General features: G+C 42.1%; 1 protein-coding gene across 1 annotated transcript in view; it reads left to right on the top strand.

Annotated features, from left to right (window-relative positions):
- The window catches only part of SOGA2 (SOGA family member 2), a 183,060-nt gene extending 181,409 nt beyond the window's left edge, over nucleotides 1-1,651 (top strand). The window contains exon 14 of the mRNA XM_006868701.1: nucleotides 1,613-1,651. Within this exon, the coding sequence (XP_006868763.1) occupies nucleotides 1,613-1,651 (39 nt within the window). The remainder of the gene's footprint in view (nucleotides 1-1,612) is intronic.
- Nucleotides 1,652-19,104: the final 17,453 nt, after the last annotated feature.

Raw genomic sequence — 19,104 nt, 5'->3', positions numbered from 1 at the left:
ATTTGTGTGCCCTACATGGCCTAGGTATGGTACTCTGTGACAAAGTTGTTTATTGTTCTGAGGAGAACAAATATTGCTGGTTGCATATTTTCAGGTGACAAATGGTGTCCTCTGTAAGTTCTGTCCTCCCATCTCTCCAGACCCACAGGTAAGTGCCTCGCTGCTGTAGAAGGTGTGGAAACAGCATGCCCTCCTTGGGCTCTGCAGAAATCTGTTGAGATTGAGGCTTTGCCCAAAAGTATTAACTTGGCTGTGTCTGTAGTGTGCGTTTATATTAGAAAATAAATTGAAATTAATTTTTAGAAACAAAAAACTTGCTTTGAGTTACTACAGTGAATGTCCCCAGCAGTACCTGACAATGTGTAAAGAAAATAGTTGAATGACTGAATTGCTGCACTAGGCCATGAGATGGTTCTATCATTACAGATCTGTGCTCCCCTTTGGTCCTTGGTAAAGTGTGTTTTGATTTTCTTCTCACTCAGTGTGCTTGCCACCAAGAGAGGTGATTGGTGGGATCATTGACCCATCTCAGGGCTCAGACCTACGGGAAGCACTAACAGTGGGCAGCATCACAGGACTTTCCCCCTGTTGCTGGAATCTCGCTTGTTCTAGATTTTCCAATGGAATTGTCCCTGGTTTGAATGAAAATATAAGACCTATTGGAGATCCCTTTCCTCCATTTCATAAGTTTATAACAGTTCTGGATTTTCATTCTCATTCTCAATCCACTCAGCAATCTGCTATGGGATCTTTCCCTAAAGGCTATCTCAGGTATGTCTATGTATGTAGGGGTTATGTGGAGCCATCCCTGCACTAGAAATAATGAACAAGAGGAAATAGAAAATCCACCTTTCTTACCTTATTCTATCCTTACATCTATGCAATTAACTCCTCCTTTTCTCTTGAAACAAGTGCATCGATTCCACAATGCAGACAGAAGCTGCATGAGAAAATGTGCAATCTGAAAATGAAACACTAGTGGTGGTGGTGGTTATGTGCCATGGAGTCGGTTCCCACTGATAGTGATCCTGTACATAGTGATCTGAGGCTGTAAATCTATGGGAGCAGAAAACCTCATCTGTCTCCCACGGAACAACTGGTAGTTTCTAACTGCTGAACCCTGAGGTTAGCAGCCTGATTCATAACCACTACGCTACCAGAGCTCTTTAGCATGAGTCATAATAGCTTGATCACTGTGACCAAGCAAACCAGACTATTTCATGGCCTGCTTCAAATACAATAGTCACTCGATTTCCATCTTGTCATTCTCCAAAAGATACTTGAAATGTTAAAGGATGATGAGCAACTGAAGGGCCGTAGGAGAAGATGGCAGACGGAGGGGATGCCTGTTAAAGTGGTGCATGTTGTATCTTGGTTATTTCTTAGCTCTGAATTGATGACAGATTGGAAGCCCTTGACTGCCTGACACTGTACTCTCTGCTCTGCCTTGGAGGGAATGTGCCCAATTCTGTGAGGTTCTTCTGAGAGGAACTCTCCTTAGCCATTGGGCTTGCTGACTATAAAACATTTACTCTGTTCTCCTTAAAAAAAAAAAAAAGAAAGAAAACTTTCCAACCTACTTGATTTTCTTTTCTCTCTCTGTTCTGTCCAGAACCATACTGTCTTACTAACTGCCCCCTGGGGACTCTAGCCTGCCTGCCTCGTGCTGTAAGTGATTTCTTCTTTGTTTCCAAACTGTCTGGAGAGGCCATTTTGTGTCACTGTGGTTGGTGAGTCATCTGAGGTAGATTGCTGCTCCCACAGAGACCACCTGTCCTGTCACACCAAGAGTCCCACATGGGCGGCTCATTTATGGGGACCGATTGGCAAGCCTAAAAACTCCCACTGCCCCCCACTCCAGTGTTGACGACTCAATGGGAAGAAAAATGCTGAGGGTGTACTGAGTTTTAGCTCCTGGGTCCACTGAGATTTCTGCCTCTGTTATGTTTTCAGGAGAGTGCAGAAATACTGGCTGGTCAGGGGCCAGGGCTAGCTCAGTCTTGACTGAGGGGAGTCACTGAGCCAAGATTCTTTCAGAACCCCAGTCTCGCAGTCTGTCTGCCACATGTATGTGCTCTTCATGCTGTAATGAGAGCTGCACAGGACTTTCCACACTGCCTTGGAGTGAATGTGCCCAGTTCTGTGGGGTATGCCTATGTGAAGAAAGCTTCCCAAGCTCAACAAACATACCAGAAGGAGTAAATCTACATGTATCATGTCCTTCAAATGATCACCATAGATGACATAGTCAGTGCTCAATAAGTTCCTATTGAGTGAATAAGTAAACAAGAAAGCCATCCCTGACCCAATTGTTTATAGAGACTTCTCTTAGAATTTGCTTTCCGAATCTGAATCAAAGCACATTAAGAAATGCATAACTTTGTTCTGATTCAAGGATATTGTTACCCACACACCTCATACACTCTTAATATGACCCGTTAAGTACAAATCCAGTTATAGTCTGCTTTCAAACACAAAAGATGTGCCCCATAAAAACTCACATAGAAGGGAGGCTCTCTTAAGGATGTTGGACCCCAGAATGGAGGCCTGCAGAGACCACCACGGTGGTTTCTCGGGAAAAAGACAGCACTGATTGCCTGTGTGTGCTGATGTGTTACTATAAAAGAATCCACTCTGAGGAATTATGGTCATACAAGATAGCTGTTTCCTATTGGAATCTACCAGGAGATGCCAATGAAGAGGAAGGTCAATGTTTCTAGTATAAAGCCCATTCTTACTCAGCGTCAGCCAGATGGGAGGCAGGGCTGCAGCTGTATCCACTTAATATACCTACAGCAGTAGTAGCTTTAGGGGTTCTGGTGTGGTGCTATACGCTAAGCATTGGACTGCTAACTATAAGGTTGGCAGTTCAAACCCACCAGCTGCTCCTATATAGAGTTGCTAGGAGTCAGAACAGACTCAACAGCACTTCACATCAACAGGGGCTGCAGCCTTACCATGCACACGCCCCTCTCTGACATGAATGGGAGTAGAGACACAAGAGCAGAGTGTTCATTCTGTCACCTCCTGTAGGTTTCACACCACAGTGATAAGCTCTGTCAGCAGGTCTCAGAACAATAGATCTCCCAAGCCCTTTGTCCCTTTTTGAAGTGAGGGAAGGACACAGGCTGACCAGAGTTCATATGTAGCTCAGCATTGTTCCCATTGATGTGGTTTTACCTGGAGAGGAATTTCTTGTCATGATACCATTGGCATAAGTTTTCCTAACTGAGGCTTCGCCCCCTTTACCATTAAATGCCATCCATAAAAGTGGCCTGGAGCCCTTGGGAAGTAGTCTAAAATGCCGATGTTCTTTTTCTGCTGACCACTCCATGGCTCTTGCAGGAGTCCCACACTGTGGGCCACCTGCTGCCCTCAGGCCTCCTGTTATCACTGGTCTCCTTTGTGCCTCCCCCACGTTGTCTCATTGCTGTGGGACTCGACTCAGCTGTTGTGTTTCTCTCCATACTTCACTCTCCACTGGCTGATCTTTTCCATTGCATATCACATCTCTTCACATTCTTCAACGCAGAATTCACTCACTGAGTGGGGTGGGGAGTGTCCTTATTCTATCTTCACTCGTCATCTGCCTTCCATTGCAGTGGTTTTCCATCTTAGCTTCTGGTTGTTTGGGTATCATTTGAGCAGACAGGTCCACTGTGGATAATTCATTGTTTTCCTTTTGTTTCTTTACATTTCTGTGTGCCAGCAAGTTCCATGTTTGGATGTCCTTGTTTTGTAACATGCAGACAAGTAGCTCAACATTACTGAAAAACAAGTGCCAGAAACCCTAGAAAAATAGCAGCATAGGTGAATCACGCTGGATTGCATGTTTGTTGACCAGTTTTTAGAATGTGTAGGAGGCCTGTCACAAAGTCACAAGAGACTCTGGCAACATTTTTATAAATGCCAATCCAGTGAATAGTCATTAAAGAACTCTAGACCCAAATTTAAATTTCTGCATGTGGCATTTTTTTCCTTGTGGTAGGAGTTTGTTTACCCTATTACCAGTCTGTGTGAAGTAAACAGTAGACGAGTTCATTTAGACTGAGTCTGTGCTAAGACAACTGGATAGACTCAAAGATTCTTATGGACCCAACAGACCCAGCAACAGGAAGCCTGACCTTGCAGCGCTGTGCCCGGTCACCTAATTACTAGAGCCACTGGATTGGAATATGATGATGTGGCCTTTGGATTCGACTTACATAGTTGTCACCCTACTCTGAAGGAGCTATGCATGGAAACAGGACCATATCAAAGTCTTGGCTATAAGTTGATTCTAATTTGCTATCTTTCAGTCAGTGTATTCAGTGGTAGTTTGTGTGAAGTTGTTGGCTGATTGACCTGTCATTTCAAGTTCTTCATGAGCAGAAAGTAACTAATTTTCAAAGTTGCATTTCACTTCCATCTACTAAGAGGTTTGTTTGGGGGGAGTAACACCCAGAGAAGCTGCTGCTCTGAGTAATACTCTTTGCTTTTCCCTGCTCTCAAGGGACTCCCTTGTTCAGCACTCGCCCCTTCCCTAGAGCCCTGCTTCTCCAGACCCGAGAGACCAGCAAATCGTCGCCCGCCGTCCCGTTGGGCCTCACACTCACCCACTGCCTCACAGCCTCAGGCCCCTGGAGACCTGCTGCCCATGGAGGACCAAGGTGACCCAGAGCCACCAGTGGAGAAGCTGCACCCATGATGCAAGTGTGCATGAATTATCACAGAATAATTCACTGTAATTTGCATAACCACCCTAACTTCATGAACCAACCTCTGCCCCAAAGGAAAAAGCTTAATTTCCCAAGGTTAAAGAATGTTTTTTAAAAACACACAGCTGCTGAATGTTCAACCTGTGAAACAGATGTTTCTAGAATGAAACAGTAAATGTGCCTGTAATAACTTAATTTTTTTCATAGCTCAGAAAACTATTTTTGTCTCCATCTTTTTTACACACAGTATATTAAACAAAATAAAAAGCTAAATAAGATAAATTTAAATAAAAGTTTTAAAAAAATGTACGTTTTAAGAGATTCTGAATGCCCTTGCTTTAAGTAACAACTGCCTTTCTGTTCAATTTGCACTGTTCCATTTTGTTTGGTTCACTTCCATGTTGAATTAGAGTATTGTAAGTTAATTTTATTTTGTCAGTGTTGTTATTTTGTAAGAATTTTGAAATGCTTCTGACTGAATCAGTGAAAAAGCCATGAATACAGTAGACAAGACCAGTATCTATAAATGGGGGGATACAGGTCAGTGTGTTTGGAAAGGTACACAGTTCCTCAGAGGGGTGCACAGAAGCCCTGTGCAGCCCACATTTTCTCCTCGCCTTGCATGTCTTGGGTTCCCAGCACTGGATGCATGTACATACTGCTGCTGATTCGCACCATCGTTCAATGTGAGTCCATGTGTTTCACTGTAATACATTGTGAATTTCCTTGTACTGTACTTTTTATTGTCGGTCCTCTTGCATTGACAATACAACTGCAACATTTTAAAATTATTGTTCAAAGACTAACTGACGATGTACAGTGTTTATCCAATTTTATTGTTTAAAGAAAACCTTTGCAAAAATTCATGAGGACGCCAAATTGATACCATTGATGGTGCCTCTGAGTCTGTGTGAGACCATGAGGAAGTAGAAATAAAGTTTTTATGATAGCAGTGTGTTCTCTGATCTCACGTGTCACATACTCTGTCGTTTCTGAAGAACTCAACAGAAAATTATTAGGGGAACAAAGGAAAGGAGATCTTGTAGAAAGGCAGTTTGTTGTTGTTGTAAGGTGTCATCGAGTTGGTACTGACCCATAGCAACCTTATGCACAGCAGAACGAAACACTGCCCGATCCTGGGCCAACCTCACAACTGTTGCCACGCTTGAGTTAATCGATACTGCCACTTTGCCAATCCATCTCATTGGGGGCCTTCCTCTTTTTCTCTGACCCTTCACCCTACCAAACATGATATCCTTCTCCTGTGACTGCTCCCTCCTGACAATATGTTGGAAATATGAGAGACAAAGTTTGGCCATCTTGGCCTCCAAGGAGCACTCTGGCTACACTTCTTCCAAAACGGAACTATTGGTTCTTTTGGCAGTTCATGGCACTTTCAACATTCTCCTCCAACACCAGAACTCAAAAGCATCAATTCTTTTACCGTCTTCCTTATTCACTGTCCAGCTTTTGCATGCATATGAGGTTATTGAAAATACCATGGCTTGGGTCAGGCACACCTTAGTCCTCAAGCTGACATCTTTGCTCTTCAACACTTCAAAAAGGTTTTATGCAGCAGATTTGCCTAATGCAATATATCACTTGATTTTTTGACTGCTGCTTCCATTAGTGTTGATACATGATAGAAGAATGAAGTCCTTGACAACTTCAATCTTTTCTCCATTGATAAGAATGTTGTTGATTGGTCCAGTGGTGAGGATTTTTATTTCTTTACATTGAGATGTAATCCATACCAAAGGCTGTGCTCTTTGATCTTCATCAGTAAATGTTTTAAGTCCTCTTCACTTTCAGCAAGCAAGGTTGTATCATCTGCATGTCGCAGGTTGTTAATGAGTCTTCCTCCAATCCTGATGCCACGTTTTTCTTCATAGAACCCAACTTCTCGGATTCTTTGCTCAACATACAGGTTGAATAAGTATGGTGAAAGAATACAACCTTGTCGCACACCTTTCTTAACTTTAAACCATTCAGTGTTTCCATGTTCTGTTCAAACAACTGCTTCTGGGCCAGGTACAGATTCCTCATGAGCAAAATTAAGTGTTCCAGAATACTCATACTTCACAATGTTGTCCATAGCTTGTCGTGATCCACACAATCGAAAGCCTTTGCGTAGTCAATAAAGCACAGGTAAACATTTTTCTGACATTCTCTGCTTTCAGCCAAGATCCATCGGACATCAGCAATGATAGCCCTCGATCCATGGCCTTTTCAACTACTTCCAAATATTTAGTGAGGAAAACCTTATGAATAGAAAGGCAATAGCTACTGAAATATTGGCTTGTACCCTAAGTACAGAAGTACACTGTATTCCATAAGGCTTGTTGTTGTTAGGTGCCATATAGAGGGTCCTGGGATTTTAAAATCTTCATATGAAAACAGCCCAGACTTGGTAGGCATGTGTGAAGAAACTGGGTATTGAAGGACAAAAATTTTTAAGCCTCTCCCCTCACTAGGAAAGAGGGAGTGGCTGATAATTCCGGAAGCCATGTTTCCATCTCTGATATGGACATGTTAGCCTATAATATGGAATGTTGTTAAGTGCCATCACGTCGGTTCCAACTCAGTGACCCAAGCAAGTGGGGCTACAGAAGAACAACTTTAGACCAAAGTTTTCAGCTTTAGTGTCTCAGTAGCCCAACAATTTTACTGTTATCTAGATGGGTTGAGGAGCCCTGTTGTGGTGCTGTAGGATAAGCACCGGACAGCAAGGTCCATTTTAGCTGTGAGGCCGGCGGCAGTTCAAACTCATCAACCATGCCTCAGAAACCCTGCAGAGAAGAGACTCTATAAGGCTTGCCTCAGGCCATATTGTTGTTGTGAAGTGCCATGGAGTGGGTTCCAACCCATAGCCATGCTGTATAGGGTTTCCGAGGAGAAGCTGGTGAGCTTGAAGCGCCAACCTTGCAGTTCAAACGGCTTTGCAGTCTGGCGCATTAACCTACAGCACCACACCAGGACTCCTCAGGCCATATAAGGCCCTCAAAATAATTTGGTCTGGCTTTGCCAAGTCAACCATTGTTCCAACCATCACGTTAGGGGTGAGTTAATTAAATGCCTGACGAAACACAGCAGGATAATTTTTTATATGATCATCTTACATTGCCTATGAATGATATAAGTTTGGGCAGAAAAAGTTTACCCACCCCTGCTGTATAGGGTCACTAAATTCTAGTCCTAGCATTACCACATTTCCATCTTTAAACTTTAAATAATTCACTTAACCACCTGAGACATACCTACAAACAAATTATCAGCAAGTTGATGAAGCTACTTTTCCTAGCCGGGTGGCCAGTGCTAGGTGGTGCATTAGCACTCTTTCTGTTGGAAGCATCCTAATTAGCATCAAGGAGGAAAGTGATTGATGCTCAAAACTGAAAAGGCCACAGATAATACTGATGACAAACACGGTGCATTCAGTGTCCTCTATTTGACTTCATTTTCAAACAGGTCATCAGGAGCTCCTGTTAATTTAGCAACACCTAGCACAAAAGGGGGATCACCCAGTTGTTGTCTGTTAAGTGCCATTGAGTCAATTCCGACTCATAGTGACTCTATATAAGATTTTCAAGGAGTAGCTGGTGGGTTTGAACCACTGACCTTGTGGTTAACAGTCCAGTGCTTATCCTCCAGAGCCAGACCAGGACTCAACAAGGGTCTTATCCAGTAGCTCCAGCAAAAATCCCAGGGCTGATCTTTCTCACTGTTTTGAATGAAGTCACATGTCTCAGCCGAAACCAATCAATGGACTGGTCCAGCAAAGGAACATCAGAATGCTTTAGAACAGAGGAAAGAGATCAAGGTGTATACTGCTGTGGGAATCCCAGAATTACAAGGAGTGGTTCTGGCCACCATCATCAGAGAATAGCCTTAAGGTTGGAAGAGGTAAAGCCCCAGGCACAAAAACAATGATATGCTAAAATGGTGTGGTACAAATTCTACATAGAGTTGGACTGGAGAGGAGGAGAGGATCTAAATATGAAAGGGAGAGACAGGTGGGAGGAGCAGTAGGAGCAAAGGGTTGGGACTTGGTCATCTGTGTAACAGAGATGGTCATTGAGCCAGAAGCAGAAAATCCAAGCCAGACATTGAAAGCTGGTCTGGAATGGATCCAACCATCCTGGCATAGGTTTTTCTCAAGTCTATTTATTGTGGAACCACTCCAACTTTGGGAAAGATGTTGTTAAGTACCGTGGAGTCGGTTCCAACTCATAGTGACCCTGGACAGGGTTTCTGAGGCTGTAAATCTTTACGGGAGCAGAAAGCTTCATCTTTCTCCCATGCAACAGCTGGTAGTTTTGAACTCCCGACCTTGTGGTTAGCAGCCCGATTTGTAACTACTACACTACCAGAACTCTAAGGCAGTAGAATAAAACCATTTTCTGCACTCATGTAAATGAATGCTAAAGCCATCAAGTGCTGAGTGCTCATCTCTGAAAGGAGAATCTCGAGCTACATAAAGGAAATAGGCCACAGAAAATGTCTCCCATGCCTCCATGAGCCATCACTAATGGGCTTTTATGTCCTAATGAAAGATGCAGAAGAAGATTCCTTGAACACAGCTAACAACTCTCAAACACTGGACATGCCCTACCCACTAGGTTATGGCTAGCACCAGAAGCCCCAAGACATTTCTCATTCAACTGCAATCTGTCGGATAGTATCAGCCATATTCTACTCAGGGCTTTTTTTTTTTTTTTCCAGTTTATTCTGATTGGATCTCCTGATTCAAATTTTCATTTTTACCTCAAATATACGGACTCAGAATCTACATTATAGCAAAAACCCCATAAGTATCACCTGGAGCTCTTGCTGAATTGTAGATTTGGATTCAGTATGTCTGGGGAGGAAAGGAAAATTCTCAGCAGGGGGATGGGCAGTCCCATTAGAAGCTCTGGGTCCACCCTTCCCTTTGTTTTCCTTATGAGAAAAAAAAAATTAAGATTTTCAATATTGTGTACTTATTTTCTTTCTATCTGTGTATATCATAATTCTACTTGTTATCTAGTGTTTTATCTAATTTTTAAAATTAAGCTTGCCAGAGTTATGGATATTTATTTTGCTAAAGAAAGCAACTGATAAATATAATTTTTTAAATTAGGGTAAAATATACTTAACCTAATTTACATTTTAATCATTTTAAACTCTTCAACTTGGTGGCATTTAATATATTCACAAGGCTGTACAACCATCACCACTGTCTAGTACCAGAATGTTTTCATCACCCCAAAAGGAAACCCTAGATGCGTTAAGCAGTGACTCTCATTTTCACAGTCACTCTCCCTATGCCTTCATCTGCTTCCTGTCTCTATGGGTCTGCTGATTCAAAATACTTTATATAAATGGGAGCACATAACATAGCACTTTTATTGTACCTGTCTTCTTTCACTTAGCATAATGTCTTCAAGGTTTATCCATGTTGTAGTATGTATTAGTAACTTCACACTGCATTTTGTTTATACATTCATCTGTTGTTGGTATGTGCCTACTTTTAAAACAAAAGAAAATCTTTGATTACCTTACTTTTTAAGCAGTTTTGTGTATCTCTCAGGAGGAAGCAATTCACAATGAATGACTAGGATATTCAGCAAATGTATTAGGCTGGGTTCTCTAGAGAAGCAAAACCAGCAAAGCTTATATAGTGAGAAACAGTGAGAGAAGTTTATATCAAGGAAATGGCTCACACAGTTGTAGAGATGGGCAAATTTCAAGTTCGTGGGTCAGAGATCGGCAGGTAAGATAACAAGCTGCTGACCACTGACTCAAGTCTAAGAACTGGAAGTTGGGTGGCAAGCCAGATGAGTGTCCAATATATAGGAAGCAGATCATCACATATGAGACTCACAGCAGAGCTCATCGTAGAGATGATTACATTATAGTAGATCTCATCATGGGGATAGCTACACCTCAACTACCAAAGCACTAAGAATCCTGACCCAGTCAGGCTGACACAAAACCTTGCTGTCACAGTAACCAATACATATGACTGAATCACTTTGCATCATTCTTTAGCTCTTAAACACAGTTGCTCCAAGAGGACACCAGGTGACATCAGGTGTGCCACGATTTTCTTTGATTTGGATTTAGTCTTTTCAAGTCTTTACAGGTCTTTGAATTGCAGCATGGATTTGAATCCAGTATAGCAAAAATCAGGCACTGAGTCATAAGTAAGTTGGCTAGTGCAATGACTTTGAAGATATTGGGTCTTTAAGACCCTGTGTGTATCACTAGAAGCAATGAGAGTGAAATATCTGGATTTAAATCCTGGTTGTTGTTGCTATTAATCACTTTAACATGACAACAACACAACAACCAAAATCAGGATTTAAATTTAATTTTAAAACAACTCAACAACAACAACCAAAGTCACGCAAGTAGCCAACTTGCTTATGACTCCGTGCTTGGGTTTTTTGTTTTGTTTTTTGCTTTACTGGATTTGAATCCATGCTGCAGTTCAAAGACTAATGGTGAAAGGACTAAACACAAATCTAAGAAAAGTATGGCAAGTATATTGTTAAGTACCATCGAGTCAGTTCCAACTCTTAGTGACCCTGTCTAGGATTTCTGACAGCTGGGGAATTTGAATCACCAACCTTGCAGTTTGCAGTCCAGTGCTAGTCCTACAGTGCCACACTGGGAGTCCAAAACAGGGTTTTCAGAAGTGGGACTCAAACCCACACCCACAGGAGAAACTGTGACCTGAACACAGTGCCTTAGACCGCTCGGCCATCCTGACTTCCGAAATCCTGATTAGGACACTTAAAGTACTGTAACTTAAAGAGCCATCTACTTAAGACTCACTCAAAGAACAGCAACAATAGGGTTGTTGTAGGGATCTAGGTTTACTCTGGACACACTATTTGCACAATACTGCACTCAGAGTATTGTGCAACACTGAAGATGGACAATAAAAGACCAACTCCCTGCTTTCATGGAGTTTCCTCTAGTGATGGGAACACGGGACAAGCAAGTATAAATGTGATCGAGAGTGACTGAATGACTTCCCTGGGGAGATACCATTGGATCTGAGGCCTGAACAAGAAGAGACTGTGAGTCAAGCACATGGAACAGTTAGTGCAAATGAGTACTTTCCAGGAAGCAATAGAAGGGTGTTGTGGACAAAGCAAGGAGAGCTATGGAAAGAGGGGCAGGAGGGGAGGGAGGTCAGAGTGATTAGGAAGATTGGAGAGGCCAACTACGGAAGTCCATAGCAAAGGGTTAGGATTTTTTTACTAGGTGTTCTTTATTCAAGCCATTGAAAGATATTAAGGGACTTAAGTTATCTTATTTACATTTGTAAAAGACATTCTGATGTTAGGCATTTTGGAAGAAAGACTTCAGATAAAAAAATGATGGTGTTAACCCAGGGAAGCATTGATGTGGGCAATGTTCCGTGGTTGTTATTATTGGCTTCACCATCACCAGGCTACTAATGAACCCCCATGAAGTCTTTAGGAGCTCCAGAATCTACTCTAATTTTTTAGATAAAAGCTAAAGGAAGCCGAGTTTATCCTTGTGCTGGCTCATAGGGCAGGCCCATCATCTTCTCAACTCCCTGGGCCAAGAAGCCCATGTCTCCCATCTTTGCCCCATTGTGATCCTTCTCCCAAAGAAAGTTGGCATTTCTAAGCTATTATCAGTCATCTCTGGTAGCGTAGTGGTTACGAATCAGGCTGCGAACCTTAAGGTCAGTGGTTCGAAACTACCAGCCGCTCCGCGGGAGAAAGATGAGGCTTTCTACTCCCGTAAAGATTTACACCCTCGGAAACCCTGTACAGGGTCGCTATGGGTCGGAACCGACTCGACGGCACTTAACAACAACATACTTTATTAATAGTGGGCTTTTGCTCTTTGTAACTGTTTCTTATAGAGAGACAACTGAGGGTTCTGGTGCAGGGGATGGTGGTGGAGAAGCTTGGGAGGTCTATTATAGGTACTAGCACAACCTAATCAAAGAGAATGGAATAGGACACACAGAGTGTCTACTCTTTCATGTTTCTAGGACTAGTTCTGTCTATTAGATGGAAAGAACTCACTCAGTTTCAAAGGTAGACGTTTCCTTGATTTCCCAGTGAACCTATAAACTTTAGCAGAGCTCCCCAAATCCAAATCAATCCTGGGACAAATTCATCACTTGTCTACGACCCCTGGTCTACAAGCCAACACCAGCCTATATTCACTTGCTGTCATTGAAACAGTTCTGACAGCTTCGCTATACAGGCTTTCTGAGACTGTAAATATTTATGGGAACAGGCAGTCTCAGCTTTCTCCCTTGGAGCATCTGGTGGTTTTGAACCACCGACCTTGTGGTTGGCAGCCCAATATTAACCTGACAGTGCTGCCAGGACTCCACAGTCCATATCCTAAAAATATAAGTTGGAGTGCTGGTGTAGGGCTGTGGGTTAATGCCCTGGACTGCAAGGTCGGCGGTTCAAAATTACCAGCCACTCATCGGAAACCCTATGCAGAGTCGCTATGAGTTGGAACTGACTCAATGGCACTTATCAACCACAACAAATGTAAGTTGGAGTCCTGGTATGCTATAGGAGCAGCACTATACTGCAAACTACAAGGTTGGCAATTCAAACCCACCAGCTGCTCCTTGGAAAACCTATACAGGGTCACTGGGAGCTCTGGTAGTGTAGTGGTTATGGATAGGGCTGCAAACCTTAATGTCAGCAGTTCAAAACTAACAGCTGTTCTGCGGAAGAAAGATGAGGCTTTCTGCTCCCGTAAAGATTTACAGCCTCGGAAACCCTGTACAGGGTCCCTATGAGTTGGAACCGACTCCACGGCACATAACAACAACAAATTAGTCAAAAACTGATAGATGGCACTGCACAACAACATAAATATGTTAGGTGGTTAAAATAAAAACAAAGCACTGAGGATACCATGCTGAAATTGTACTTCTAAGAATAGTGGATCAAATTCTAATTTTGTTCAATATTTCTGGAAGTAGTCAAGCAATATGCAATTATCTATTAAACTGTTCATACTTTTTGAGTTAGCTATTTCACTTAAAGGAATTTACCCCAAATAACCTCAATGAAATGAAAGCAATTTATAAAATAGGATCATAGCAGCACAAATGATCCATTGCAATTTGGAAACACTAAGGAGCTCTGGTAGTGTAGTGGTTACAAGTTGGGCTGCTAATGTCAAGATCAGCAGTTCGAAACTACCAGCAGTTCCACAGGAGAAAGATGAAGCTTTACAGCCTCAGAAAGATTTATAGCCTCGGAAGCTGTATGCAGGGTCGCTATGAGTCGGAATCGACTCTATTGCATACCAATCTATGCTTAGTCCACCAACAGGTTTTAAAATAGTGTTCACTCACCTAATACATTCCTAATGACTAGCCACTGACCTTACCATGTAGGAATGCAAAGATAAATGTGACATTTATCTGTTCCCAAGAGGTTTACTATTTAGTCAAACAACCCAAGTTCAAATCCCACTCTACCACTCTCTAACTGAACAACCTTGGAATAGTTGTCTACTCTCTCTCAGCCTCAGTTTTCGCATATGTAAAACAAAAATAAGAATAGTAATCATCTAATGCTATTGTTGTTGTTAAGTGTCATTGAGTTAGTTCTGACGTATAGCAACCTGCTATAGGGTTTCCAAGGAGTGGCTAGTGGATTTGAATCGGTGACTTTGTGGCTCAAGCTGACTTTGTGATCCAGCGACCATATAGAACAGACTGAAACAGCCCCATAGGGTTTCTAAGACTGCAATCTTTAGGGAGGAGTCCTGGTGTGGCACTGTGGATTAATGTGCCAGACTGCAAAGCCATTTGAACTGCAAGGTCGGTGGCTCAAACTCACCAGCTGCTCCTCGGAAATCCTATACAGGGTCGCTATGGGTTGGAACCGACTCGATGGCACTTAACAACAACAACAACAACAATCTTTAGGGAAGCGGGCCAACCAATCTTTTTCACAGGGAGCACCTGGTGGGTTATTACTACCAGACTTTCAGTTAGCAGTCCAGTGTTTAATTCCTGCACCACCAGTGCTCCTTAGAATGAGCATGTAAAAGGGTTAATTTTTCCTGGAGAGGATGGTCAAAGAAGACTTCACATTGACCTGGTTGAGAAAGTCTTGAAAAATGCCTAAGATTTCTCCAGGTAGAAATGGTGAGGGGAAGAGAGAAAATGAAAGAGAATTTCAAACTGTATCACATAGGTTATAAGTGTAATACTCCTTCAGCATTTTCCAAGGTAGATTCAAAATTATCCTCAATTATTTGTGAATATTGGACTGGTGTTTTTATTGAACGTGACACGATGCTAAACTTTATTGAAAAGAAAACCAAAAAGGGAGAAATGAACTCATCCATTCTGATACTCAGGACTTGCCATCCATCCCTATCAACGCTTTAAGGAGGAATACCACTTAACTCCTTCCTGTGCACACCATTCTTCCTGGCACTTTGTAGGAAAGTGATGGTGTGGTTATGTGCCATGGAGTCAGTTCCGATTCATAGCAACCCTGTACAGGGTTTCCAAATCTGTAAATCTTTACGGGATCAGAAAGATGAAAGCCTCATCTTCAATTACTTGTGAAATGAAAGTCTCATCTTTCTTCCGTGGAACAGCTGATAGTTTTAAACTGTTGACCTTGAGGCTTGCAGCCCATTTAGTAACCACTATACTACCAGAGCTCCTTTGTAGGAAGAGTCACTTTTAATATTCTTTCCATTCCCCTACAAGAGTTTCCCTCCCCAAACCCCCAATCGATTGATTCATGATAACTTCCTCTAATTTACAGCTAGTGTGTCCTCAAGGACAGCAGCAGCCCAAGCTATACTATTATATTGGGGGGGGGAGGGGTGTCTGTACTGATTTACTTGTTAATTAGACTCTGGACAGGTCCCAATGTCCTCAGTGTTAATAGAAATTAGATATAAGTGAATTTTGTTATGGTTGTCATTTTGTCATTAGAACTGTTCATCAATACTCCATTTCTCCCCCTCTGGGCATATGATAAAATGGCAGTCATCCACCATTCCCTCTTTGACCAATGAAATGTGAGTGGCTCAAATATACAGACCCACGTTAACTATGTAGTATGAGTATGAAATAAGCCTTGTTGAGTTAAACCATTGAGATATGGGAAGTTGTTCATTACTGCAGCATAATTTAGCCCATCCTGACTAAAAAATAAACTATCCAAAAACATGAAGATGTATGTATATATAAATAGTATCCAGGGAAGAAATTATACTAGAGATAAAAATGACTCCAAATTCAAACATATTCTATATTGACCCATTTATTAAGCCTTAGATGTTGAAATGTTGTTGTTGTTAGGTGCCATCGAGTCGGTTCTGACTCATAACAACCCTACGTAAAGGTTTTTGAAGAGCAGCTGGTGAGTTTGAACCACTGACCTTGTGGCTCAAACCAACCTTGTGGTCCAGGGCATTATCCTGCAGCGCCACACTAGGACAAGACAAAGTGAAGACAGTCATCTGGATATAAATGGAGTCCACTGACTCATGGTCATGGGGTTAATTATTTATTGCTGTTGTTATGTGTCGTGGAGTCATTTCCGACTCACAGCAATCCTGCACAGGTTTTCTGAGGCTGTAAATCTTTATGAGAGCAGAAAACCTCATCTTTCTACCACAGAACAGCTGGTGGTTTTGAACCGCTGACCGTGAGATTATAGATCATGGAAAACAAAGGAAATCAACAGAAAATCACAACAGGTGGCAAGTCAATGCACACGGACAGGGTGGGACTACAGACTCAGGGAAAGGACCTTAACTGGTATACATACACAACTGAAGATTTTGGTCCTGGGACTTTGACCAACTGGCTACGTGGTGGTCATGCAGCCCTGCCTTCTAGATAAATTATGGGCTATTTCATAGAAATCATTAAAGACATACCCAAACAATGTCCCCAGTTTTGTGTGCAAGTCTTAGGGCAAAATTACTCTGCCTTGGGCACTGTAGCCTTTCAACACACACTTCCTGAGGACAAAGCTGCCTCTCCCTAGGTTTGTTTTTGACTTGTCTAAGCATTTACCACATTGTTGATTTAATGGTCAGAAAAAACTTTGTAAAGACTCAAAAATGGACTCAGGTCTCCACAGTATAGCACAGCTTTTCACAAACCAAGTGCTTTATAGAATTTCAGCTAATACAAAATCAGAGCAGAAGATCAAATTTTCACGTCACATAAAAATGCCACTTTGTGTTGTCAGAGAGGAAAGGGAATTTAAAGCTATATAGCTAAATAATGCTTTTATTATGAATTGAGTGAGTGAAGGTTTACAAGGCAGATCATCAGTTTTACATTCAACAAATCATTGCAATGATTATAATCCCCTCCATGAACCATCAGCTAATAGTATTTACCTCTATTACCTTTTTTTGCTTTGTTTTGTTTTGTTTTATGCACACATACCACACTGAAAATATATATTGGTTTAAATGTCCAAAGGGCACATTTTGCAAGCCATCTTCCTGCCCACAAGCACACTGCCTTTCTCAGTCCATGGACCTATAGTTCTCTGTTGTTCTGTCTCTCTATGCCACTGCCTTGTCCTCCATTTCTGTTGCCGCTACTTCTCTGGTTACGATCCCTCACTCCTCTCATGCTCTTCCCTCTTGATGGTCCTAGGGTTCTCTGTTCCTGAAATGACAAGTTAACTACTCACCCCTTTTAGTTACACCTCTTCTACATTTACAGTTGTGACAATCTCCATTAGTCCTGATAACAATGACTCACAATTGAATCACAAAATCCTATTCCTATCATCACCAGACCCAACTGGACAAGAAAAAAACTATTCAGTGGGGATTCTATCTTCCCCACCTCATTCTGACACTTAGATTCCTCATGAAAGCTTGTAAGCCAGCCATTTTGTGCCATCATAGCCCCCCAAATTTTTTTTCTAATTTAAGCTTTTTATTGTCAATTGAGTGAAGGTTTACAGAACACGATGATCAGTCCCACATTCATTTCAATGACTGCAATCCTTTCCATATACCATCAGCTGAAAGTTGTTGTTAAGGCGGTCAAGTCAGTTACCAATGCTGCGGAAAGATGATGTCATTGTTTTGATTTGCATCTCTCTCTTAGGAGCTTTGCTAGTGTATTGGTTATGAATCAGGTTGCCAAGCTCAGGTCAGAAGTTCAAAACTACCAGCTGTTCCGTGGCAGAAAGATGAGGCTTTCTGTTCAGATAAAGATTTTAAAGAGTCCTGGTGTAGTGCTGTGGATTAATGCGCCAGACTGCAAAGCCGTTTGAACTGCAATGTCAGCGGTTCAAGTTCACCAGCAGCTCTTCGGAAACCCTATACAGGGTCAGAACCGACTCAACGACACTTAACAACAACAACAATGTCTAATTGCCTCACCCCCAATTTTCCCTGACTGTGGGTTCGCTTTCGGTGAAATCTTTTAATGCACGGTGATGTTGTTGCTAAGTGCCGTGGTGTCAGAATCCGACTCATAGTGACCCTGTATAGAGAGTCCCTATACAGGGTTTCCGAGAGCAGCTGGTGAATTGGAACTGCCGGCCTTTGCAGTTTACTGCATTAACTGGCAGTGCCACACCAGAAGTCCTTAATGCGCATTTGTTGTTGTTAAGTGCTGTCGAGTCAATTCCAACCCATAGCGACCCTGTATAGGGTTTCCAAGGAGCTGCTGGTGAGCTTGAACCACCGAAGTTGCAGTTCAAATGACTTTGTAGTCTGATGCATTAGCCCACAGAGCCACACTAGTGTCTGATTTTTAGGAGGTCCCAGTCATCTATTTTGTTTTCTGCTGTTTGTCATCAATTATGTTTGACAGTGTATTTATGCATATATCAGAACCTCTAAATTTGTCCCTATTTTTTTCATTGGTAATCTTTTAATTCTAGGATTCACAGTTAGGTCTTTTATCTCATTTTTGTACATGATGTGAAATATGGAACTTGTTTCTTTCTGCTGCAAATGGATTTCCAATTCTGGTAGAACCATTTTCTGAAGAGACTATCTCTTTCCCATTTAATGTACCCTTTGTGAAAGATGAACAGACTATAGATGGATGGGTTTGCTCTGGATTCTCAATTCTGTATCACTGATCTATGTGCTTTCTACTGGACCAGTACCAGGTGGTTTTGACTATTGTTGTTTTGAGATAGGGAAATGAGAGACCGCCTACCTTGTTCTTTTGAAACAATGTTATGCTTGTCTGAAATCTCTTTCCTTTTCATATAAAACTGTTGTTGTTAGGTGCCATTGAGTCAGTACCGACTCATAGCACCCCTATGCACTACAGAACGAAACACTGTCCAGTCCTGGGTAAACCCCACAATCGTTGCCATGCCTGAGCCCATTGCTGCTGCCACTGTGCTAATCCATCTCATTGGGGGTCTTCCTCTTC

This window comes from Chrysochloris asiatica, unplaced genomic scaffold (assembly GCF_000296735.1).
Source record: "Chrysochloris asiatica unplaced genomic scaffold, ChrAsi1.0 scaffold00122, whole genome shotgun sequence".
Classification (NCBI taxonomy): domain Eukaryota; kingdom Metazoa; phylum Chordata; class Mammalia; order Afrosoricida; family Chrysochloridae; genus Chrysochloris; species Chrysochloris asiatica.
This window is presented reverse-complemented; position numbering and strand designations above follow the sequence as displayed.